General features: G+C 47.4%; 10 protein-coding genes across 10 annotated transcripts; 8 read left to right on the top strand and 2 right to left on the bottom strand.

Moving 5' to 3' along the window:
* Positions 1-1,742, top strand: TSTA_027920 (CAIB/BAIF family enzyme). The gene is made up of 6 exons (XM_002479890.1): positions 1-204; positions 261-292; positions 348-471; positions 531-1,035; positions 1,094-1,387; positions 1,449-1,742. The coding sequence occupies exons 1-6, from the start codon at positions 25-27 to the stop codon at positions 1,658-1,660; spliced, it is 1,347 nt and encodes a 448-aa protein (XP_002479935.1). The 5' UTR covers positions 1-24; the 3' UTR covers positions 1,661-1,742.
* Positions 1,743-1,855: 113 nt separating this feature from the next.
* On the top strand, positions 1,856-3,614 carry TSTA_027910 (PHD finger domain protein, putative; the record flags this gene model as incomplete). The annotated part of the gene is made up of 2 exons (XM_002479889.1): positions 1,856-2,221; positions 2,285-3,614. The coding sequence occupies exons 1-2, from the start codon at positions 1,944-1,946 to the stop codon at positions 3,612-3,614; spliced, it is 1,608 nt and encodes a 535-aa protein (XP_002479934.1). The 5' UTR covers positions 1,856-1,943.
* Positions 3,615-3,866: 252 nt separating this feature from the next.
* On the top strand, positions 3,867-5,376 carry TSTA_027900 (uncharacterized protein; the record flags this gene model as incomplete). Its single annotated transcript, XM_002479888.1, has 2 exons — positions 3,867-4,162; positions 4,187-5,376. The coding sequence occupies 2 exons, from the start codon at positions 3,867-3,869 to the stop codon at positions 4,602-4,604; spliced, it is 714 nt and encodes a 237-aa protein (XP_002479933.1). The 3' UTR covers positions 4,605-5,376.
* A 458-nt stretch (positions 5,377-5,834) lies between these two features.
* Positions 5,835-8,401, top strand: TSTA_027890 (short-chain dehydrogenase/reductase family protein, putative). Its single transcript, XM_002479887.1, has 2 exons — positions 5,835-6,526; positions 6,595-8,401. Exons 1-2 carry the CDS (start codon positions 6,029-6,031, stop codon positions 7,225-7,227), a joined length of 1,131 nt encoding a protein of 376 aa, XP_002479932.1. The 5' UTR covers positions 5,835-6,028; the 3' UTR covers positions 7,228-8,401.
* Positions 6,527-8,839, bottom strand: TSTA_027880 (small nucleolar ribonucleoprotein complex subunit (SOF1), putative). The gene is made up of 3 exons (XM_002479886.1): positions 8,797-8,839; positions 7,757-8,736; positions 6,527-7,696 (listed from the first exon to the last, which is right to left on the bottom strand). The coding sequence occupies exons 1-3, from the start codon at positions 8,797-8,799 to the stop codon at positions 7,339-7,341; spliced, it is 1,341 nt and encodes a 446-aa protein (XP_002479931.1). The 5' UTR covers positions 8,800-8,839; the 3' UTR covers positions 6,527-7,338.
* A 221-nt stretch (positions 8,840-9,060) lies between these two features.
* Positions 9,061-10,995, top strand: TSTA_027870 (proteasome regulatory particle subunit (RpnF), putative). Its single transcript, XM_002479885.1, has 2 exons — positions 9,061-9,396; positions 9,446-10,995. The coding sequence occupies exons 1-2, from the start codon at positions 9,132-9,134 to the stop codon at positions 10,450-10,452; spliced, it is 1,272 nt and encodes a 423-aa protein (XP_002479930.1). The 5' UTR covers positions 9,061-9,131; the 3' UTR covers positions 10,453-10,995.
* Positions 10,996-11,748: 753 nt separating this feature from the next.
* Positions 11,749-12,456, top strand: TSTA_027860 (uncharacterized protein; the record flags this gene model as incomplete). The annotated part of the gene is made up of 2 exons (XM_002479884.1): positions 11,749-12,011; positions 12,080-12,456. The coding sequence occupies exons 1-2, from the start codon at positions 11,864-11,866 to the stop codon at positions 12,454-12,456; spliced, it is 525 nt and encodes a 174-aa protein (XP_002479929.1). The 5' UTR covers positions 11,749-11,863.
* A 499-nt stretch (positions 12,457-12,955) lies between these two features.
* Positions 12,956-14,864, top strand: TSTA_027850 (SWI-SNF complex subunit (BAF60b), putative). The gene is made up of 3 exons (XM_002479883.1): positions 12,956-13,156; positions 13,228-14,144; positions 14,200-14,864. Exons 1-3 carry the CDS (start codon positions 13,057-13,059, stop codon positions 14,725-14,727), a joined length of 1,545 nt encoding a protein of 514 aa, XP_002479928.1. The 5' UTR covers positions 12,956-13,056; the 3' UTR covers positions 14,728-14,864.
* Positions 14,865-14,892: 28 nt separating this feature from the next.
* TSTA_027840 (DUF887 domain protein) lies at positions 14,893-16,636 on the bottom strand. The gene is made up of 2 exons (XM_002479882.1): positions 15,923-16,636; positions 14,893-15,864 (listed from the first exon to the last, which is right to left on the bottom strand). Exons 1-2 carry the CDS (start codon positions 16,400-16,402, stop codon positions 15,172-15,174), a joined length of 1,173 nt encoding a protein of 390 aa, XP_002479927.1. The 5' UTR covers positions 16,403-16,636; the 3' UTR covers positions 14,893-15,171.
* Positions 16,637-18,852: 2,216 nt separating this feature from the next.
* On the top strand, positions 18,853-21,525 carry TSTA_027830 (WD-repeat protein, putative). The gene is made up of 8 exons (XM_002479881.1): positions 18,853-19,335; positions 19,575-19,621; positions 19,676-19,884; positions 20,213-20,320; positions 20,350-20,700; positions 20,754-20,920; positions 20,984-21,225; positions 21,300-21,525. The coding sequence occupies exons 1-7, from the start codon at positions 19,015-19,017 to the stop codon at positions 21,017-21,019; spliced, it is 1,239 nt and encodes a 412-aa protein (XP_002479926.1). The 5' UTR covers positions 18,853-19,014; the 3' UTR covers positions 21,020-21,225; positions 21,300-21,525.
* Positions 21,526-21,536: the final 11 nt, after the last annotated feature.

Below are 21,536 nucleotides of genomic sequence, written 5' to 3'. Positions count from 1 at the left end.
ATTGTCGACGTCCATTGTGTGAAAATGAAGGCTCGTGCGATATTATCGCAGGGAATCCTGGCCAATAGAGCCATTCGTCTGTCTACTACCCCTAAAGGTGGTTACGGTGTACAATGGCGACGTTATTCGGCAGCGGCAGCGGCTCCGGGAATTCTACCGTTGGAAGGAATTCGAGTATTGGATATGACCAGGGTCCTTGCAGGAGTAAGTGGTCAATTGGATCTGTGAGCCACGGAAGCATTTCCTGACAGCTGTTCCAGCCTTATTGTACTCAGATATTGGGAGATTTGGGGTACGTCATCTCGTTGAGCGATATTCAAGCTTCTTTACTGATCAACGGACTATAGCGCAGATGTGATCAAAATTGAGCACCCGCAAAGAGGCGATGATACTAGAGCTTGGGGTCCGCCATTTGCGAAATACCAGGATGGGTCAAAGAAAGGACCTGGTGAAAGCGCATATTACCTTGCGGTAAGACAAGTCTGTGTATGCGGATTACAACGTGCCGGATTCTTATGCCGTGTGATCAGGTCAATCGAAATAAGAAGTCCATTGGACTTTCATTTGCACATACATCCGGAGTTGAGATACTACACAAGCTGGTCAAAGAGTGCGACGTACTTGTTGAGAATTATCTGCCAGGAAGTCTGAAGAAATACGCCATGGACTACGAGACCCTGAGCAAAATCAATCCCAAACTGATATATGCCAGTATAACCGGCTACGGGCAAACAGGACCGTACAGGAATCGAGCCGGCTACGATGTCATGGTGGAGGCAGAATTTGGTTTGATGCATATAACTGGATCCAGAGACGGACCTCCTGTTAAAGTGGGCGTTGCAGTTACGGATCTGACAACTGGTCTTTACACGTCAAATGCGATCATGGCAGCTATAATTGCCCGAGGACGCACGGGTAAAGGACAGCATATTGATGCGTGCTTGAGCGACGTTCAGGTTGCAACTCTTGCTAATCTAGCAAGCTCTGCCTTGATTAGCGGTGAGAAGGATTCTGGTCGCTGGGGAACAGCTCATCGTATGTATATTCGTCTGTCAACAATGACACAGCAAAACTAACTGGGTATGGGCCCTAGCATCGATCGTTCCGTACCGAAGCTACAAGACTCTCGACGGTGACATCCTCTTCGGCGGTGGTAACGATCGACTCTTCGGCGTCCTCAGTGATAGGCTCGAGCATCCCGAATGGAAGACAGACGATCGCTTTGTGAAGAATAGCAACCGAGTCGCAAACCGAGTTGAGCTTGACGGGATGATAGAAGAGATCACAAAAACAAAGACAACACAAGAGTGGCTTGGACTTTTCGAAGGCAGCGGAATGCCATATGCCGCTGTGAATGACATCCAAGGAACTCTAAATCACGAACACGGTCAGTAGCACCATGATCTTGACATGAAGTCGTTGCTAATCAATACTCTTTTACGTTTCAGTGCGAGCTCGTGGTATGGTCACGGAAATCGAACACCCAGAATGCGGTCCCATGAAACTTGTTAATACTCCCATCAAATACTCTCATGCTAAGCCAGGTGTTCGCACGCCGCCACCTACCTTGGGTCAACATACCGATGAAGTGCTTCAAGGGCTGTTGGATTACAGCAAAGACGAGATTCTTTCGCTGAAGCAGGAGGGTGTTATCTCATAGAACCTAGATGTGCGAGTTGTAAATAGGGGAAAAGTACAGTTCATCTGCTAGGTATATAGAATCAATGTCAGTCGCAATGTAACTTCATGGGTTGGTCGAACAGAACACTTGCCAGAGCACCACGAGAAAAGCGATTAGATCACGTGACCAAATTTAGTTGTCTAAAAAGCGTTCACGTGGTGGGAAGGAAGAAGCGACTTCCATAGACTTGACAAAATCTTGAAGTCAGCACAAGCCATGCATATTTTCAGTATATTGCTGGAAGATAGGAACCGTTGGAACCATGGACTTGCAGAACGATAGGGTTTCTAACCCTCCACTGTCCCAAACGGCGGACCCTTCCACCTCAACGTCTGATACATCTTACTCCCAGCAATCAATGCCGCAAAGTGTACCTTCGTTCAATGATTACAGTATTTATGGAGGTCTAGCAAATAATACAGTGTCGCCTTTTACTCCTACAATCGCACATCCTTCACAATCCAAATCGGGACTTTTCACTTGGCCCACAGACTCCTCAAGTAGTCTACCAGCGTCAGCGAACCAGATTGGTGGGACTCCGTTTCAGTCACAGATTCCAATAGATAACACTTCTATGTGGAATACGGCCCCATTGTTTTACAGCAACCTGGGATCAGCTACTCATTCAAGGGCAGTTCTACGGAATAGTGTGGTTGGGTACCCTGCATTGGCCCCTGCTCCTGCTCCTCAGAAATCCGCGTTGGTGGAAGCATCTACGCCGTCCGTGATGCAAGTAGCGACTGGTGCTGCTACATCGGCCTTGACCAATATTATCCCTCAGTCAAATGGCACGAGTAGCAACCACACTGTTGCAAATTTTCAGACACAACCTGCTCCTCTTCCCACCCCAGGTCTATCTATTGCTCCCTCCATCACACCGAAGCGACAGACACCGAAATCATCTCCAGGTAAGACCAGCGTCAAGAACCGCAAGCGAAGAAACAAGCGAAAGCGTGCTCAGGACAGCGATGATGAGATCAAAGCCCATGACTCGAGTTCAGATGATGAATCCGAAGATATGTTACCATCCGCGAGACAAACCAAGTCTGGTCGTCAGGTGAATCGGCCAACCTTCTTCGCTCCATCGCCCGAGCCTATTCCGATTTCAAGGCAGAAGTCGTTACCTTCAGGTACGGCGACCACCGGAATTCCCGCAAAAAGGCGCAGAAAAGTGTATCGCAAGAACGGAAAGGAAATCAACATCACTTGTCGGCACTGCCAAAGAGGTCATAGTCCTGTTACCAATATGATTGTATTTTGCGATGAGTGCAACGATGCATATCATCAGTATTGCCATGATCCTCCGATCAAACAAGAACTTATCGATGATAAGGACGCAGAGTGGTTTTGCAGAGAATGCCGACCTGGAACAGGACCCAGAATCTTATTAAGACTGAAACTACCACCGCAGCAGTTGAATAGTCCTATAACCGAGTCAGCAGTATCATCGGTTCCCCTCGTTTGTGGAGAGCGATTTACGGCAGAAGAACAACGCGGCTATCTTTCGTCTCTTTCTCATGCTACCCTTGTTGACATGCTAGTCACGCTTTCCAAGACGAATCCCACTCTACCAGTATTTCCCGAGAACTTGAGGGATCTACAGAGCTCGAAGTTTGCTGTTACAGCTGCGACTGCAACCAACGTTGCAGGTGAATTGACCGAAGCAGTTACAGTGGAAATGAAGGATGTAGCAAGTTCCAGTGTGGGCGGAGAAGATTCTGATACAGACTCTGACTCCGGCTCTGAATACGAAGTCGAGGAACATCGTCTGTACCCACGACCTGGAAACGGGTTTCATCTACCACCGGAGGAAGATGACTTTGATATACTACTTGATGATCCGGCCTGCCCTACATTTAGCTACGCCCTGCATAGCTATTCCCCGCTGAACACTCTCGCCGATACCACACCAACCGTTCAAGTTGGTGGCTAGTGATTACCAATTGCTCTTAATGGAAGAATCATTCAACAATTGTTCTTACTACTATGTGGTCGCCAATCAGAGTAGTCCGTTGTACGCTAGGCCACTTTAGCGCCGTTGCGGGAATGTGCACTCTCCAATTGGTCAGATGGCCAGACACCATAAACATGTATCTCCCAGAATCTCGACGCGTCGCATTTAACATTGAATGAAAATTGAACATACTCATAAAATATGCGTTGATGCACTACCACTCCTCAGATCATGGAACAGATGCCAAATACTGAAGAGTCTTCATCCCAACACTTTTCTTCGTCTTCTGCGCCAGAATCAGCCGAAGAGCAAGCTGTAGTGCAACCTTCTCATGCTTCACAGAAATCAGAGTCTCAACGGCTACCCTCAACTTCACCAAAATCAACCGAAGAGCAAGGTGCAGCGCAACCACCGCGGGCTTCACAGATTCCAGAGGCTCAACAGTCAACTTCGTCTTTCCCGCCCAAATCGACCGAGGAACAAAATGTAGCGCAACCTCAGGCCCCACAGATACCAGAGGGCCAAAAGTCATAGACACTCCCTCCAGTTAGATCCGCGGAGGGTCAACCCATTGTGCAGCCTACCCCTTCACAGATACCGGAAACCAGAGGCAACCAGTTCGTGCCTATCCAGGTTGGAAAATTGCCGTCAACCCTTCCAGATACTATTGACGGTAGCGACCCATACCAGATTTTCTATCTCATTTTCAGTGATGCTTTCTTTCAAAATGTTGCATTCAATACAAACTTGCATGCGGCGAACGCCAGACGAGAGAATCCATCTGATGGTATGCGGCCTTGGCATGATACGACTAGAGAAGAAGTCAAGGTTTACTTCGGTATCATGGTTTATATGAACTGCCATGGAGCACCTAATCATGAAACATATTGGAATCGAGATCAAAACATTGGACCGATTCACTTGGTGCCTACGTACATGCAATTATACCGATTTCAACAAATGAGGTGATTCCTTTATATATCGAAAATTGACATGAAACCTGGACTATATAAAGTGGGCAGGCGTCACAAAGCCAAGCGTGACCGTGAAGAATCCCCCATCGATGAGAATCCGGAAGGCCTTTACGCCACCGAAGAATTAATCCACTATCTAGAAGGCGCAACTTGGCGAGCATGGAAACTACACACCACTCAATCTAAGGCCAAGGGTAAGCCTCAATTGACTCTCCATGACTTCCGGAATAGGCTATATCTGCAACTATTCTCGTTCTCGCCGTACTCGCCACATCTCAAGCGGAAAACGCCTCATATTGATCCAGCAGAGCCGTATCCGGGCGCGTCACTGCAGCGACATATGTTATCCAGACATCCCCTGGAGCTGAGAAGGGGTTGTGCTTGGTGTCAGCAACGACTTCATGTTGACAAGCGGTTCCGGTGCGAAAATGAGAAGCCAGCGATTATACCGCGGTCGCAGTGGGTATGCGCAGAGTGTAATGTGCATCTGTGTAGACCAGGCTATGGTGGTAATGATTGCTTTAGGCAATTCCATCAACCTCTAATGGCTTCTCTAGGGAAAAACGCTCCTTTTCCGACAATCTTTCGGACTCCATAAGACAACGATTGATAAGTTGTTATCAGTCAACTTTGTGAATTATGTACATATCAAGATACCACTAGCATAGCGGAGGTGCGGCTTAGCAAAGCTGCAAAGGGAATATCTTTCTACTTTAACAATTGAACACTTAGTTACTTAATGACTAGTGTCTACATGTATCCTTGGATTTAACCCTAAGATCCTAAGCATGATCCGAGATAACATGACCCAAGCTCCATATTTTGGATCACGCAGTAGAATCGAGTGTCGTGAAGTAAAATTTTCAACGTCAACAAGCCAGAATTATGCTCATTCGTACACTAAAACAATGCCTTTTCTAGTCCTAAAAGCCCTGAAGAACTCTAATAATTTTCTTCAATAGGATGTATGGCGTCGGTCTTCTCACACTCCCGCGATTAAGTTACGGAGCCTAATCTGCCACGCAGTCAGGACTGAAACCGTTCAAGCTTCACCTGGTGTCAGATGTTGACCCTCATCGAGTTATAAAGGGGACTGTTTTCTCCTAGTATTGAGATATTTCTCTTTCCAAATTCATATTCTTTCGAACAAGAATTAACCGGACATCGGGTCGGTGTCGCGTTGCGGTACTTCTTCGACATTAAGACAACAACACCAACACCGAAGAAAGTCGATAACGAGAGACTGCGCACACCACAACAGACGCGTCACAACCTCGCACAGTATACACCAACAGATCATTCAATCAGACGGCAGCTTTGCGAATCGCGAGTCTACAATATAGCCTCCGACAGCACGATACGAGAGCTTCACAAGCGCCTAGGGCTTATCGCGAATAGCAGCAACAACAGATCAGAAAAATGGAGAAAATCGCAACATCACCCCAACCTCTCATTCCCCGACCACCTCAAAAATGGTACGAACACTTCAATTTGGACCTCATCATCAAAGTCCTGAACCAAACATTTCTCCACCCGTTCGTCGCATGGATCATTGTCCTCTGTCTCCGTGCTCAGGTTACTCCTACGGATCACCCGGCATGGATAGGCGCGGTCGGCTATGCGATCTTCCTCACGTTACTGACAGTTGCCGGCATGCTCAATCGTCGTTTGGCGTATGGTCTGCCTCGGGACGTGGAGCCGAGTCATGAGGTTATTGTGATTACTGGTGGGGGAAGTGGGCTGGGGCAGCTTATTGCTCAGATTTATGGGATGAGAGGCGCTAGTGTTGCGGTGCTGGATATTAAGGAAGTGAGTGAGGTGGAAGGGTGGGATGAGCTGTCGGGCGTTGAATATTATCAATGCGACGTGGGGAATAGGAAGGCTCTGGAGATGACTGCTAAGAAGATTGAGGATGATGTGAGTTTATCCGTCACACAATGACTTGTTTCGTGAAAGTGAGGACTTTCGCTGACTATAATATACAGCTTGGAAAACCAACAGTGCTCATCAATTGCGCCGCAGCAGCTGTACATGGTTTACCGTTACTATCACTGACTCCTGAATCCATGAAGAAAACAATCCAAACAAATTTAATGGCGCCGTTCCATTTGATACAAATCTTCCTACCGGCAATGTTAGAAACCAACTTGGGCGGCGTCATAGTGAACGTGAGCTCTGTGCTAGGCCATCTCACAGCTGCTGGTCTATCAGACTACTCTGTCAGTAAAGCTGGTCTGAGCGCACTGCATAGATCCCTCGAGGTTGAGCTGAGAGCGTCCGGCCACGATGATAAGATCAAGACACTGTTGGTGGAAACGGGACAACTCTCGACACCTCTATTTAATGGAATAGAGACACCGAGCCGATTCTTTGCACCTGTCCTCGAGCCTATTCAAGTCGCATACGATATCGTATCGGCCATTGATAATGGCCAAAGTGGTGTCATCAGATTACCTGCATTCGCCAAGTTGGTGAATTGGTATGCTGTACTGCCTGCTTCCATCCAAAGGCTCGCCCGCTACCTGAGCGGAATCGACACTGCCGTTGCAAAAGCGTATAACCGGAATGTTTTCCGACCAGAAAGTGTGCCAGAGGATGGATCTGAGAGTGATGTATGAGTGGTGAACGACATACGACGATGACGCCCCTCAATCTGTGAAAGACAATCGCGTGACGGGCCGGCAATATAGACATCGGGTTTATATTCCCTATTAAGTTGCAACTCAAACTTATTGCTCGGTCGCCAGAACCACCTTCTCTCGCTCGGCTCGCTGAGGCACACTGCCTTTCTTACTATGTTTTCGAACATTATCCGCCCTTCGTTTAATAGCCGCAAGCTCCTCCTTCTTGATCTCTCCTGCCTTCTTGATGGCCTTGGGCACATGGCGGTAATTCTTGATCCTCCGGATCTCCGGCATGTGAGAATACCTGCGGATAAGCGCCTGATCGTATTCGAGTTTCTGACGCTGTTTGGCACTTTTAATTCCTGCCCGGGATGAGGCGTTGGCACGCCAGATACGGATATTTCCATCGTCAGATCCGGACAAGACATAATTGTTATCTGGGGTGAACATGGCTGAGAAGACCCTGTACATAGATGATGAGCAGCGACACGCAGATGTTAGAATTATAAGACACTAGACTCACCTCTGCATTCGCTGTGTGTGGTAAACGTCTCTAGATCGACCCTGATTTCTGTTGAACAATCGTAACGTGCGGTCGTACGACGCTGTAACCAATTCCTCACCAGTGGGACTGAACTCGACATCCATCACGGCGGCAACATGGTCTTTGTAGATGTTGAGCGCACGATCCATCTTCCGCATGTCAAACATATACGCATTATGATCTTCATTAGCAACTGCGAAGTTGAATGCTTCCATAGGGTTCCAAGAAATGGCATTGGACGCAAGAGTAAGGATGACTTTGGCCACTGGTGTAGAAGTCCGTAAATCATAAACCACGACAGAGCGATCGTTTGCCGTAGAACCAAGAATTGAGGTTTCCGTCTGGTTGAAAGCAACGGAAGTGATAGTGTCGGTACTAGTTGGCCAGTGAAGGGTTTGGGATGCGGTTGAAGAAGGACGAGACAGATCGTAGATAGATATGACAGACGACGCAGCAGCAAACGCGGACTCATCACGATGATGTGAAACACTGGTGAACGGTGTTTGGCCGAGGAAAGTTGCTAGTGGTGGCGCCTCTGGCGAGGAGTTATAAGGATCGAAAAGCTTGACGGTCTTATCGCTAGCGCAAGAAAGAAGTTTGCGATCGGGAGTCCAGCAAAGGCCCTTGACAATATTTTCATGTGCTTGTGTGTTCCATACTTCCTCTCGCGTCTCCATATCCCAAACTTTGACGACTCCATCGCCCGAGCCACTTGCGAAACGCTCCAGAGAACCAGGGTCTTTGGCCATAGAATAGACTCCATCAATGTGCCCGCTACCCAACTGACCGACAAAAGGCGCAGCAAACATACGGTCCATTTTAGTTGCAGTCAAGGCTCTCGTATATTCTCGTGCTCGCTCAAATGGATGCTGTGCTGGGTCCAAATTTCTTTGCAACCTTGCAACACTCGAACCAGGCGCTTGCTGCGAAGCAGCAGAGCGCGAGAGGGCTTTGATTTTCTGTCATTGATTTTATCAGTACAATCCAGCCCAAAAATCATAATGAGTAGTCGAACATACCATTTTGTCTGAAATTGCCTCTGGTATCACAAGTTGCAGCAGCACATAAGGAAAAATTAAATTATTCGAGACTGGCGGAGATAAAAATGTTTGGGGACCCACTACACGATTCTGATTGGCTTGTTTCGCTGTTGCGGCAAGCTCGCAGGTTGGCAGCTTAAGTGACGCTTACCAGAGCTGTTGTTGATCCAGCTTACAACCTCCAATCTTCAACTCATCATCTACAAAGTACACAACTATATCATCGCACATTGCCCAGCATCATACATACGGCTCTCTCATAGACAGTCCATTGTACCTTTCGGCTGCGCTCGCATCCGACACACGACAACATCATGGCTTCTACGTCCGCTAGCCAGCGTATCGAGGAAGCAAAGTCACTTGCATCCAAGGACCCTGCCAAGTCCGAGCAAATATATCGGGATGTGCTATCAAGCGGCGTTGGTAAAACTGAATCGGCCTCGAGAGACTACGAGGCAGCTTTGGTTGGGCTGGGAGAGCTGTATCGGGATAACAAGAAGGCCCATGAGCTTGCTGATTTAATCAAATCGAGCCGAGATGCCTTTTCTTCTTTCGCCAAAGCGAAGACAGCTAAGCTGGGTGAGTCAATGTGTTTCACTGATTGTACTGTGTCTCTAACAACATACAGTGCGACAGCTCTTGGATTTGCTAAGCGAGATCCCGAACACGATTGACATTCAAGTCGCCGTCATCAAATCATCGATAGAATGGGCAGTCTCCGAGCGTCGATCCTTCCTCAGACAGAGCTTAGAAACACGTTTAGTGGCGATTTACATGCAAAAGCAGTCGTACTACGATGCCTTGACTTTGATCAACTCCCTGCTTCGGGAGCTGAAACGGTTGGACGACAAGGTTGTACTGGTCGAGATCCAGCTCTTGGAATCACGAGTCTACCATGCTCTTGGGAACCAGCCCAAGGCTCGCGCGGCATTAACTTCAGCTCGTACATCGGCTTCAGCCGTCTACACTCCTCCTACTTTACAGGCCGGTCTCGACATGCAAAGTGGAATGTTACATGCAGAAGATAAAGATTTCAACACGGCGTATTCGTACTTCATTGAAGCTCTCGAGGGATATAGCTCCGTTGATGACACAGAAAAAGCTACTGCAGCACTGCAGTATATGCTACTTTGCAAGATCATGCTCAACCTCGTGGATGATGTGACGAATCTGCTTGGCTCAAAGCAAGCGTTGAAGTATGCAAGCACACGGCTTGAAGCTATGAAAGCTGTTGCTCGTGCCCACGCAAACCGGTCTTTGGAAGAGTATGAAAAGGCGCTTTCCGATTACCGATACGAGCTCGGTGGCGACGTCTTCATCCGTAATCACCTCCGCAGACTTTACGACGCCATGTTGGAGCAGAATCTCATCAAGGTCATTGAACCATTCAGCCGAGTAGAGATTGATCACATTGCCAAAATGGTTGGCTTAGATACTCAACAAGTGGAGAGGAAACTGTCTCAGATGATCCTAGACAAGGTCATCGTGGGCGTGTTGGACCAAGGAGCTGGCTGCTTGATCGTTTTCGAGGAGACAGAAAGGGACAAGGGCTATGATGCAGCATTGCAGACGATTGAGAAGCTAAACAATGTGGTGGAGGTCTTGTACGCCAACCAAGCGTCCCTGTTGGAATAGGCATTTTAAGGTGAATATGAGGACCTGTGAATTCATGTTTCGAATTAATTTTACCTTGTTCGGAATAACATTTATAATAGACGTATGATCATCACCGCCCGCCAGCTCTTACATAAGAGCAGGTCTCGCTGTTCTGACACTTTTCTCCCAATTTGTTCTGTTTCAAATCCCCCATGCGATTACGCCCCTTGTGTCGTCTGAATACAAGAATGTGCAGTCTATTTTCTCTGATTTATTCATTGAAAATTGCCGCTGTGCTCTTTTTCCACCGCCTGTGCCCCGTTGGCTTGGACTGGACATGGCTTACTGTGCATACTAGTACCTCAGCATTGAAATAGGCAATGTGGTCGTATATGGAGGACGAACGGAGAGTGCTGCATCATATTTAGATTGCGTGATACAGAAAAAGAAATTCAGAGAAGTATACCAAATCTATGATAACCTAATTCCAGATGTTAGTTATTTTGAGAACAGTATGAGACTTCCGCCAATCCAGATCAGACCAACCTTGGAATTATCGACTCGCCGATTTGATTTCCAAGATGGAAGGACACAGAACTGAAGCTGTTTCCGGTCAGACTGGGAGCGCAGCTATGGAATTGTGCCTTGTAATACTACGTAAGCTACTGGTGACCATTGAATCTTCGACTCTATTTTAAGTGTGCATTGGCCCAGGCCTTGGTCATTGTGGCTAACTAGGTATGATACACAGAACTTGAGCAGTATCTCACGCCTTCAGAATTGCTGGTAAGTCTAAGAAGTAGGAGTTATTCTCTATACTTGTATCAAGGTCTAACAGCCCTGGAGATCTAGAGGAGGCCATTGACAGATTCAAGCATGGAAACTCAAGTATATACATTGTTCATGATGATACCTTTCCTTCTTCTGAGGTCGGCTTTCAGACAGAAAACATTTGAAATATCAATTGATACATGGCGCTAAACAAAAACAAAGAGTTCGTCTGAACAGAACACCTCGCGAAACTCAACAAGAATAACAAAAGAACCCTCTTCGCTGCCATACTGAACAAAAACACTATTTGCATCACATGCATCTATACTTACTGCATGATGGAGCGAACATACACAGCAACCTCACTGCTGAAAATCCGTTCTCTCACAAGCTCGTCGGCCGACTCAACGATCCAAGTCTGGCAATTCCTTTGAGTGAGCCTGCTAGGCGCGGAAGGAACCTAGAGATATTGTGTAAGCTTGCTTGCTTCAGCAAGAATAAAGTCGGATAGGATGTCGGCAAGGCCCCGAGAGTGTTCACTGCTCAAGGAATACAGCTGGGAAGAAGTACCTTGTCATCAACGACCCTCAAAGTTTTCTCGGGAACTTTAACCTTGCGCAAATTAGCTTCGAAATGGCAGATTGGGGTCTGATCAACTTTGTGTCTGCCGGAGTTGAGCATGGCCTTCTCGTTAAAGAACTCTTTGATGGAAAGAGGGCCTCTGGAGCAAAGATGGAGTGCTTTGGAAGAGGAGAGACAGACTGTCTGTAAAGAACTCAACGGCATGGTCAAGGCCTGGAGGTCGATAGAACAGTCTGACAAGTCCTGTACGTGGGTGAGTGATTGAAATTTCATTGTGGTACCTAAGAAGAATCCATACTAAAATACCCTTTAGGTAGCCTAAATAATCAACCGCTAAATGACATATTTCTTTCCAACCACGGAGACTTGACTGGCCCATTCCATAGTGACGTGGTCCAGAAATTTCAGGATGGCTACGATATCGAGATCGACGAGGATGTGTCTGTGGACTTCACGCATAGCGACCTTGTGCCCTCTAAGATCCTTACATCGTCCGGGCCAAATCCAATAATAGCTGCCGTCCTTGATTGGGGCCAGGTAGGGTGGTATCCTGCTTACTGGGAGTATTTCAAGGCACGTCGCGTCAGGCCGAATCCTGAAGATTTTGACGATGACCTGGATGAAGAGTGGAATACGAAATACCTACCGACTATTATTGATCCAGTCGATGAGACGGTGTATCACCCTTAACTGTGGTTTGTCCTGTTCAAAAGTATCTAGTTGTGCGAATGAAGGAATCGTTGAGATTCTGCAACCGTTGGTAGATAGAGAATATGCCTTATGGTTCTGATATGTATTTATGGCCCTTGGTTCATGCTGCCGGGGCATACATTCAGGCTGACTGAAACAAAAACGAACCAAAAAAGGTCCCTAAAAACTTGTCCATACCGCAATCGTCGCCTATACCCATCTCAAATGCCCGGTCTTTCATCAATTAGCAGTCGTTGTCAAATCAGGCTCATTGCATGCTTTCTCATATTACTCTATGTCGCTGCCCAAAGATAGTGCGTATTAGTCGTTGTAGTAAAATGTATGTTTATCGCTAAACATGGGTTCTCTTTACAAAACCCTAACCCTAACCCTATGATACAAACTTGTTCTATGTATTACCTAATGTGGTTAGCGCTGTATCGTGAACGTTTCTGCGATCTGCCAGAAAGCCATCGCGACTTCAATGTATCGGTCTGACAGCCACCAGCGTCGACCACTTGTCTCATCTTTTACTGCCACCGCTGTCACAAAGGCCTCTTTGCTATTTGATTGTGCGACATCGTCCACGTACTCGCCAATATGGCTATGAACGCCCCAATGCAGCCCAATTATCCTCGTGGCTACCCTCAGACCGCGCAGCGCTCACCCGCCACACCTCGTCGCGGAGGTCCTGTACCAGGTATGATTCTATGACCCTTGTCAGACAACGTGGCTCAACGCATGAAATACTAACTCTTATTTCCATAATAGGTCCAGGTATGCCTATGCCTCATCAACAAATGGCTCATCCCCAGTACATGGCTGCCGCTGCCGCCGCAGCAGCTCACCAACGCAACGTACCTCCTGTTAACGACGCCCAGATAAGACGTAGCCGGAAACCTACCGATAAAAACATGCCAGATGGTGTCGAAGATTATGTCATTGGCGATGGAGTGCAAGAGTACAAGAAGCTACGAGACTTAGAGAAACGATTGGATTCATCCATGGTTAGGAAGAGGTTGGACATTCAAGATTCGCTGGGGCGAGCAGTCAAGCGTTACAAAACTCTACGTGTCTGGATCTCGAATACGGCTGAGGGCCAGGTATGGCAGAAGGGCGAACAGAATGGGAACGGTGGACCAGGATCGGGACGGTACAAAGTGCGAATTGAAGGGAGGCTTTTGGACGATGATAGTATCGATGTAACTGTCCCGAGGGAGGACAGTGATGACGAAGAGGAAAAAGAGGTTGCGGGAGGTGATGGTGATGACGCGGAAAAGTCGAAATCGAAAACGCCACAACGCTCACGACAGAAACTGTCGCATTTCTTCAAATCTATTACAATCGATTTCGACAGGACGCACAATGCAAAGTCGGAAGATTTGGCTCCCATCACATGGACCAAACCACAGATTCCACCGACCGCTGTATCTTTACCGCCTACTGCTGACTTTGATACCCTACAATTTTCCCGCGCTGCTCAGGAGAATGTGAATATCACCTTGACTCTCGTCCGAGACGAGACACCTGAGCGGTTCAAAGTTAGTAAGGAATTGCAGGAAATTATTGATGTTGAAGAGGATACAAAGAGTGGTATTCTGCTTGGTATTTGGGATTATATCCGTACCATGAAGCTTCAAGAAGATCAAGAAAAACGCCAGATCCACTGTGATGCGAGACTGAGAATGGTATTTTTCATCTACCATTCTTAATCAATTTCAAAGGTTTCTAACCGTGTGACAGATTTTCGGCCGCGATGCCGTGTTTTTCCCTCAAATCCCCGATGCCATCGCGGCTCATACTGCACCTCTCGATCCTATCAAGCTTCCCTATACGATTCGCGTGGATCAAGAATATCACAACGACCCAACGCCCACAGTCTATGATATCCGCGTCGCGGTCGACGACCCACTCTACCAAAAGATGGTCGCGCTTACCACCAACCCACAATACGGCGCTACACTTCGTCAAATCGGCAACCTCGACGACCAACTAGCCCTCATCATCCAAGCTATCCAGCACTCCAAGGCACGCCATTCATTCTATACTGCCCTCAGCCGAGATCCCGCGAACTTCCTTCGTCGCTGGCTCAGTTCCCAGCGTCGGGATCTCGAGACTATTCTCGGAGAAGCTGTTCGTGGTGGCGGGGAGGATGGTGCTGGTCCGGAGTTCAGACGTGGTGGTGCGAATAGTGCTTGGAATGCTCCTGTGGCTAGGGAAGCGGTTCGTTACATGCTTGCTCGACCGGAGAATAATAATATGTATCGATAGGCTGGGTAAGGTTGTGGGTTTCGGTGGTTTCATTTTACTGTTATTGTATTGCAAAACAACTGTTCTTCTGATATGGCTAGGTAGTTTGGGCGCATGATGTCTATGGTTTTTACTTTTTCTATTCGTGTCTTGAGATATGATATTCTAATCATTCAATGAAACGCTGTAAAGTAGAAACGGATCTATGGTTTCTCTAAACCGCGAGGTACTTATAGCAAAAAACCATTTACATGCAATCTCCCAATGCTGCCCACTAGCCACACTTAGATATTAGGTACACTTGACATGATGCACTGTCCGGTCGTGGTGTACCTATAGTTCCGTCCTGTCTCTAGCACGTATAAAACTGCTAACAACGCTCTGAGCAAGAGTCGATCAATAATGAACTAACTAATAAGCAATCGCTATGTAAGTATACACAAACAATCACAAACCTCAATGTCATCAAGTAACAACAAGATTGCGCTGTTTCACTGAATCTCCTGCTTCTGCAATTTCTGCACCTGTTGTGGTAGCAGGAATATTAAGTTCTGCGCCGTCCCCAGTCTCGAAATAACCCTGTTCTTTCTCCAGCACCTCAGCTGCATCGAGAATATAGTCAGGTTCTTTGGAAGGCAGTGGACCCGCCTCCTTCTTTGCCGCAGGTTGTTGACGAAATCGCTTCAGAACGGCATCAATCATTTGCGAGAACCAGTAGAAGTTGAGAGAGTTGAGGATGAGATTCGAAATGACGTATGCGATTGGTAGCCACTGTGGGAGCGAGACGTCGGTGAAATAGTGAGCGAATTGCGAGATCTCAGCATTGGCTCTGAGACAGCTCTCATCTGTACATAGGGCTCCTCCCTCACCGAGCTTGAAGATGGGAGCGTTGGTGGAAACTCCGTCAAGGAATGGTGAATGGGTCATTGAACGGCTTTGCTTGAATGCGTGCCACATGTCTCCATAGACAACGATCGATTGCCAAGTACCCCAGACGAGACGGCAGGAGAAGAAGACGACCAAAAGTAACATTCCGTTATACCATTGCAGTTTGCTGCCGGTCATGTTGACCTTATCCAAGAACCAGTGTATATTGAGGAATGGGCTAGAGAGCTCGTAGAGGATGAAAGTCGGGGCGTAATAGTTGACGAACGGTCTCTATATAGAGAGAAATCATTAGCAATTTCGGGTTAGATGTTGAAACTGTTTGACTTACAAATCCGAGACTAAACACGAATAAAGCGCTGATGGCATGAAACAGCATGCCGATTCCGAAAAGGTTGAGGTACAAGATACTGACGATCAGGTCATAGACAAAGTAACCCGCAGCCAGAGCTTGTACGAAGCCATTTGCGCCGGTGTATCCATGAACACGCTCATCGATATTCATCCTCTTCCTCTCCTCGTCTGCAAACATAACCCAAAGTGCCACGACATTTATGAGAACACTCTGCACAAAAGAGACGACATGGATATCCCAGTTTAACTGGGTCCGCTTCGGTAACTGCGGATAGTGTCGAGGAAAGAGTACGGCAGATAGCCATGGCGAGATATAAGAATGGATTAGTTGGTAAAATCCGAAGGCGAGTATGACTTCGTGGACGTGATATGGTAGCGAGTATAAATGGAGACGTTCGGCCCAGGGAGTTACGAGCTCCTGGAGCCAGGTCGGAGGTGGTGGAAATGGATCCAACATTATGCCAGGTCTCGCCTTCTCCTGGCAAGAGTTGAGGTTGCTCGGTGTCTTTGGTCGAGATTAGATGTGGAGCATAGCTTATCGAAGCTCGACCGGATCGAAAAGGGGCGATATAACGGCAGTCGAGGTATGAATAGAGGATTTGGTCAAATAATTATAGAGAAGAAGTGAAACATCCTCGTGATTCAAGCACAGTGTACAGATCACGAGAATGCATGAAGAAATGTTGGACTTGGAGAGTTGACCAGACTCAAAGGTGGCGGGCCTGAGGCCGAGGCTGCGCTGATGCGTTGGGGAGGATCACAGCCAATCACGTCACTTGATGTATCAACACTCGCGAGACACCAAGGAGCCAATCCAGATCCCTGACACTTTGCAGAGCTATCTATCCGATCAGTTGGTTCTCGTACTGACGATCCGACACGCTGAGGACTATTTATTTTGTGACATGGTTCCGATGACTTGATGCTGATAAGGTCACGCGACCACCCCAACCAGAAGACATGCAATTCATGCGAACAGTTAGACTGATACTTCAGTTGATTACTGGCATCTTACGCCAGCTGACTATATTGCCTGGTATGTCCTGGTTATCTATCAGTGCACTGCTCTCTTACTTGGATGAATCCAACATATTCCCGTGCTCTTCAGAGGCTTGTTGACCTCAAAAGAGAGAAGGATATGTTGGCATCATGAGCACCCCGGTTCTGGACCGTGGTTGGTGTTGGTATATATTAGGTGCCTTGCCTTTCTGAAGGCCTTTGATACCTAGTGATGACGAGAGCTTTTCACCCTACGTAGGGCTCGCTGGGAAGCAGGCATGCTCACACCTCATATACGGAGCAAACAAAATGGCAGCCGCCCAGGCCACATCCTTCTCGATATTTTCTTCTTCAGATGAACTCCTCAAACACGCTTCGGCTATTCTCTCCAACTTTACAGCTCATCAAGAACTGGTATACACCAATACTCCACCAACTCCTACTCAGGCCCTGATAGATCAGCTTAATAGTATTTTCGAAGCACGCTGTTTTAGGTGAGACATACCTTTGAGCTCCCCATTCCCCCAGGTGACCCTGACATTACTTTTTCCCTCACAGAAAACATTACAACGTCAAGAATTCTACTGTCTGGATTCGCACCTTGTCTGCCGACATTCATGATTCCCATCAATCCTGGACCGAAGCTTAGAGATTTGAGTGGTACATGAATGGGCTTACAACACCGACCCAACAGCGGTCTTTACGCTGGGGAGCTGGTACTAGTGAGTTGAAATTCTATCGGCCATGCCATCGACCATCTCAATGTTACTAGCTATTAAACTCATTGATGGTCCATATTCTGGCTCCATAAAGGAGCCTGATTTCATTTTTCCGACTGAACAATAACGATTTGCCATCAGTGGTCATGGAGTCAGGTTGGAGTGAATCTTATCCCCGACTCAAGCAGGATATGGATCTCTAGCTTGTTGGTGGCCAGGGACAGGTCAAAGAGGTCTTTATACTCAAATGGGATCTTGTCCAAAATGCCATCGATACAGTTCGAGGGGAGATCGAGCTATACACCTTGAATCAAAATTGGAAGCCTCACATGCACCAGAGCCACGTCATTTTCCCTGTTCCTCCTGCCCAGGGTACGGCCCAGCAACTTGACCTAACCGAGGCCAGAAATGAGGCTAAAGTACATGCTATTCCCAAACGACTGAGACTAACCACTCTGTAACTATGAGTCAAGGCATCCAAGCAATTGCAGTTACTTGTGAATTTGCACTATGCCGAAGGGGCGGTATTTAATTCCTTTGAGGACCGAGGCAAACGTCATTGTCTAGTAGGTACGCAGGTGGGTGGAAACCTCATTAAGATTCAAGAGTGGATAGAAGATCGCGATGGGCCCAGATATTCTGGCTTCAAGGAATGGCCGGTACTGGCAAATCCACAATCTCGCGTACATTTGCGGCTGCGTCTCATGGCAGGACGCGACTAGTTACCGGAGAACCTTTGCCAGACGACCTATGCCTTGGTGCAAGCTCCTTCTTCTTCTTCAACCAACATGAACCTCTGAGAAATAGTGCCAAGCGGCTTTTTACGACACCGGCATGATCTATAGCCGGAGTACTGTCTAGTCTGAAGGCCTTTATTTGTGATGCTATAGACGAATACCCCAAGATCGGAGACGAGTTACCAGAGAACCAATAGAATCATCTAATTCTTCGGCCTCTCCTCGCACTTGAAACGCGAATATTATTCCCCTTAACGCTGATAATTGCGATTCATGCCCTGGATGAATGCAAACCCGAAAGCGATTTGGCTCTAATTCTTCAACTAATAAGCCGCGTTAAAGACTTTCGAACTATAAATATCCATATTTTCCTCACTAGCAGGCCAGAGGCACATATCAGATCTTGCTTTCGCGGGGAATCCCAGGATCTCGTTCGTGAAGCCATATTAAACAAGATTAATGTCTCCGACCGCGAGAAGAGTTTTGAAAATGACATTACGCTTTCTTAACACACGAACTGGCGATTATACAGCAGAATAATCAGATTACCGAAGATTGGCCAAAACAGCACAATATCCAAAAGCTTGCAACAAAGGCTGACGGCCTCTTCACCTATGCTGCTACAGCCTGCCGCCGCTGCCCAGCCTGGAGGAGACGCTGAACGGCCTGCGTTCAGTATTGCAGTACCTGAAAGGAGCGATGATACGGTTCAGCTGCTCCGTCTTTCCTTTCGTGACTTCCTTATTGACAAGCACAGGTGCCGTGATGACGACTTTCGTATACCAGAGACCGTAGCGCATAAAGTGCTCTTCCGACGCTCTGTGAAAATCATGTCAAATATTCTTCGACACGACATTTGTTGTCTGGAAAGCCCATCCACTTCAATTTCCGATGTTGAAAAATCGCGGATAAGTCAACACATCCCTACATTTGCAGTATGCATGTCACCACTGGGTATACCACCTCCAGAAGAGCGGCGTAGAACCTACCGACAACGGCACAGTACAACAATTTCTCCGGTTGTGCCTTCTCGACTGGCTCGAGGTTATTTCTTTACTCGGCAAGATACACGAAGGAGTTCGGTTGATCATAGTATTATCTGACTATCTCGGTGCTCTTCCAGTGGGTATCACAGTCTAAGTGTCCATTGATCACAGCTGACTTGAATTTTCAGGCAGAGAATAGGACCGAGCCAGAGTATCTGGTCCAGGACGCTCGGCGGTTTGTCGTGAAGTTCAGATAAGTTATAGAGACAACACCTCCGCAGTTACATAGTTCGGCCCTCCTGTTTTGCCCGAAAGTGAGTATCGTTCGCAGCCTACTCAGGAGCCAGATCCCTAAGTTGCTACTGCAGATACCGACCGTGGTCCTTCAGTGGGATCCTTTGCTTCAAACACTAAAGCCCCCCGGGAGTGCGAATTTGGTCTTATCTCCGGACGGAAAGCTGGTGGAGTCTAGCAATGGCCAGATTTGGGAAACCTCAAGTAGAACGCCGGTGAAACAACTGAACCCCTGAACCCCTGAATCTGGAGTAGGATGGTGGCATTTTCGCAGGATAGCAAAGTGCCGATCTCCGTAACTACGGTCGGGAACGTCATGAGATGGGATGTTAGAACGGGATTTTTGCGACTCTAGTTCGGTCCAAGTGATCAACATGCTTCATATGCGATATTCTCGCAAACTCGCGATATGGTGGCAACTGTACCGTTCAAAAACTTACGCAGAAAGCACACAACTATTGTTATCATGGGCGTGGTTAGTGTAAGATACGTGAAAAAAGAGAATGCGCACTCGGGTGATATCCTCTCCTAGTATTTTCTCCCGACGGTGCATGCTTGGTATCTGCATCCGAGGATGAAACAGTTTATTTCTGGAATACTACTACCGGCGATCTGCGACGAACTCTTAGAGGACATCAAGGTGCGGTGAACACTGTGGCTTTTTCCCAGGTGGACAATTGGTGGCCTCTGCGTCGTCCGAGGACAGCTCCATAGAACTTTGGCATTCAGCAAGTGGGGTTCTTTTGGCAACAATACTGTCTTCAACTGGAACGCAATACCTAGCATTTTCGCCTAATAGTAGGCTCTTGGCACTAACGAGCACCGACCAAGACCTCTGCCTCTGGGAGACAGCAACTAGAGCACTCCTAAGGAGAATTGACGGTGACTTTTCCGCGCCACTATTCTCACGCGGCGGGGATCTATTAACATTCATGAGACAGCATCCGCATCTAAGACAGGAATTCAACTGTGGGACCTTACCCTCAAGGCGAACCAACCCTCATGCAATACTCACCAGGAGTCCGTCAGTAGGATTGCACTAACAACGAATGCCGAACAAGCTGTGTTATTAGCTAGAAACGATGCGGCCATGATTTGGGATGTGAATACTGTTGGCCTGCTTAGTACCATAGGTGGGCGCGATGACCAATTTCTCAACGTTGTTTCTTCGCATGATGACAGTCTCATGGCTTCATCACGTCAGGGAGCACCAATATTGAGATTCTATACTCGAGAACAGGTAAATCGCTTCGAACACTTACAGGGCATACAGGCACAATTAACACTATGATTTTCACTTCAGACGGTAGAATTCTGGGATCTGCATCTCTTGGAGTAAACCACAACCTGGAAATCGGTTACCGTTTTACTGAAAGTGACGACCAAGAATACAACACAACCCCTCCCAATCCGTCTATCCGTACTTGGGATGGAAGACTTGGAGAATTGTTACAGACACTCGGTGATCCTCTAGGCTGCTGCATCATTTGCTTATCGTTTACTAGAGATTGGAGCATCGTAGCAGCTGCCAATGACATCGGTAAAGTGTACCTCTGGTATACTAGAACTGGATAATTCTGCAAATCTCTAGAAGGCCATACTCTACTTAACTGCGCCAGCTATGTCTGAAATTTGTAATTCGCTGTTCTCTACCCTATTCTCTCCCTACAAATTCCTGGACAGATAAAGCTCAACTGTGGGACCTTCGGAGCGGACCGAGACCACTAGGTAGCTGCACGGACCGCTGCTTATTTCTACTCCAACTACGTAACGGAGGTGGGCAAGTTATCTAGGTACCCATGTACAGTATGCTATTAGTTAACTACAATTCACATTAGAACTGATACGAATAGTCC

The sequence above is a fragment of the Talaromyces stipitatus genome, genomic scaffold (assembly GCF_000003125.1).
Source record: "Talaromyces stipitatus ATCC 10500 scf_1105507295541 genomic scaffold, whole genome shotgun sequence".
Classification (NCBI taxonomy): Eukaryota; Fungi; Ascomycota; class Eurotiomycetes; order Eurotiales; family Trichocomaceae; genus Talaromyces; species Talaromyces stipitatus.
This window is presented reverse-complemented; position numbering and strand designations above follow the sequence as displayed.

Bases quoted from the DNA above. Each gene is read 5' to 3' on its own strand.
- TSTA_027920 (XM_002479890.1), top strand. From the start codon at position 25: ATGAAGGCTCGTGCGATATTATCGCAGGGAATCCTGGCCAATAGAGCC. The intron at 293-347 runs GTACGTCATCTC...AACGGACTATAG, and splicing joins CAGATATTGGGAGATTTGGG to CGCAGATGTGATCAAAATTG. The intron at 1,036-1,093 runs GTATGTATATTC...TATGGGCCCTAG, and splicing joins TCGCTGGGGAACAGCTCATC to CATCGATCGTTCCGTACCGA.
- TSTA_027890 (XM_002479887.1), top strand. From the start codon at position 6,029: ATGGAGAAAATCGCAACATCACCCCAACCTCTCATTCCCCGACCACCT. The intron at 6,527-6,594 runs GTGAGTTTATCC...TATAATATACAG, and splicing joins CTAAGAAGATTGAGGATGAT to CTTGGAAAACCAACAGTGCT.
- TSTA_027880 (XM_002479886.1), bottom strand. The intron at 7,697-7,756 runs GTGAGTCTAGTG...ATCTATGTACAG, and splicing joins CACACACAGCGAATGCAGAG to GGTCTTCTCAGCCATGTTCA.
- TSTA_027870 (XM_002479885.1), top strand. From the start codon at position 9,132: ATGGCTTCTACGTCCGCTAGCCAGCGTATCGAGGAAGCAAAGTCACTT. The intron at 9,397-9,445 runs GTGAGTCAATGT...AACAACATACAG, and splicing joins AGCGAAGACAGCTAAGCTGG to TGCGACAGCTCTTGGATTTG.
- TSTA_027850 (XM_002479883.1), top strand. From the start codon at position 13,057: ATGGCTATGAACGCCCCAATGCAGCCCAATTATCCTCGTGGCTACCCT. The intron at 13,157-13,227 runs GTATGATTCTAT...TTTCCATAATAG, and splicing joins TCGCGGAGGTCCTGTACCAG to GTCCAGGTATGCCTATGCCT. The intron at 14,145-14,199 runs GTATTTTTCATC...ACCGTGTGACAG, and splicing joins GTGATGCGAGACTGAGAATG to ATTTTCGGCCGCGATGCCGT.
- TSTA_027840 (XM_002479882.1), bottom strand. From the start codon at position 16,402: ATGTTGGATCCATTTCCACCACCTCCGACCTGGCTCCAGGAGCTCGTA. The intron at 15,865-15,922 runs GTAAGTCAAACA...CTCTCTATATAG, and splicing joins TCGTGTTTAGTCTCGGATTT to AGACCGTTCGTCAACTATTA.
- TSTA_027830 (XM_002479881.1), top strand. From the start codon at position 19,015: ATGCTGCTACAGCCTGCCGCCGCTGCCCAGCCTGGAGGAGACGCTGAA. The intron at 19,622-19,675 runs GTTTGTCGTGAA...GCAGTTACATAG, and splicing joins CTGGTCCAGGACGCTCGGCG to TTCGGCCCTCCTGTTTTGCC. The intron at 20,701-20,753 runs GTCCGTCAGTAG...CTGTGTTATTAG, and splicing joins TCATGCAATACTCACCAGGA to CTAGAAACGATGCGGCCATG.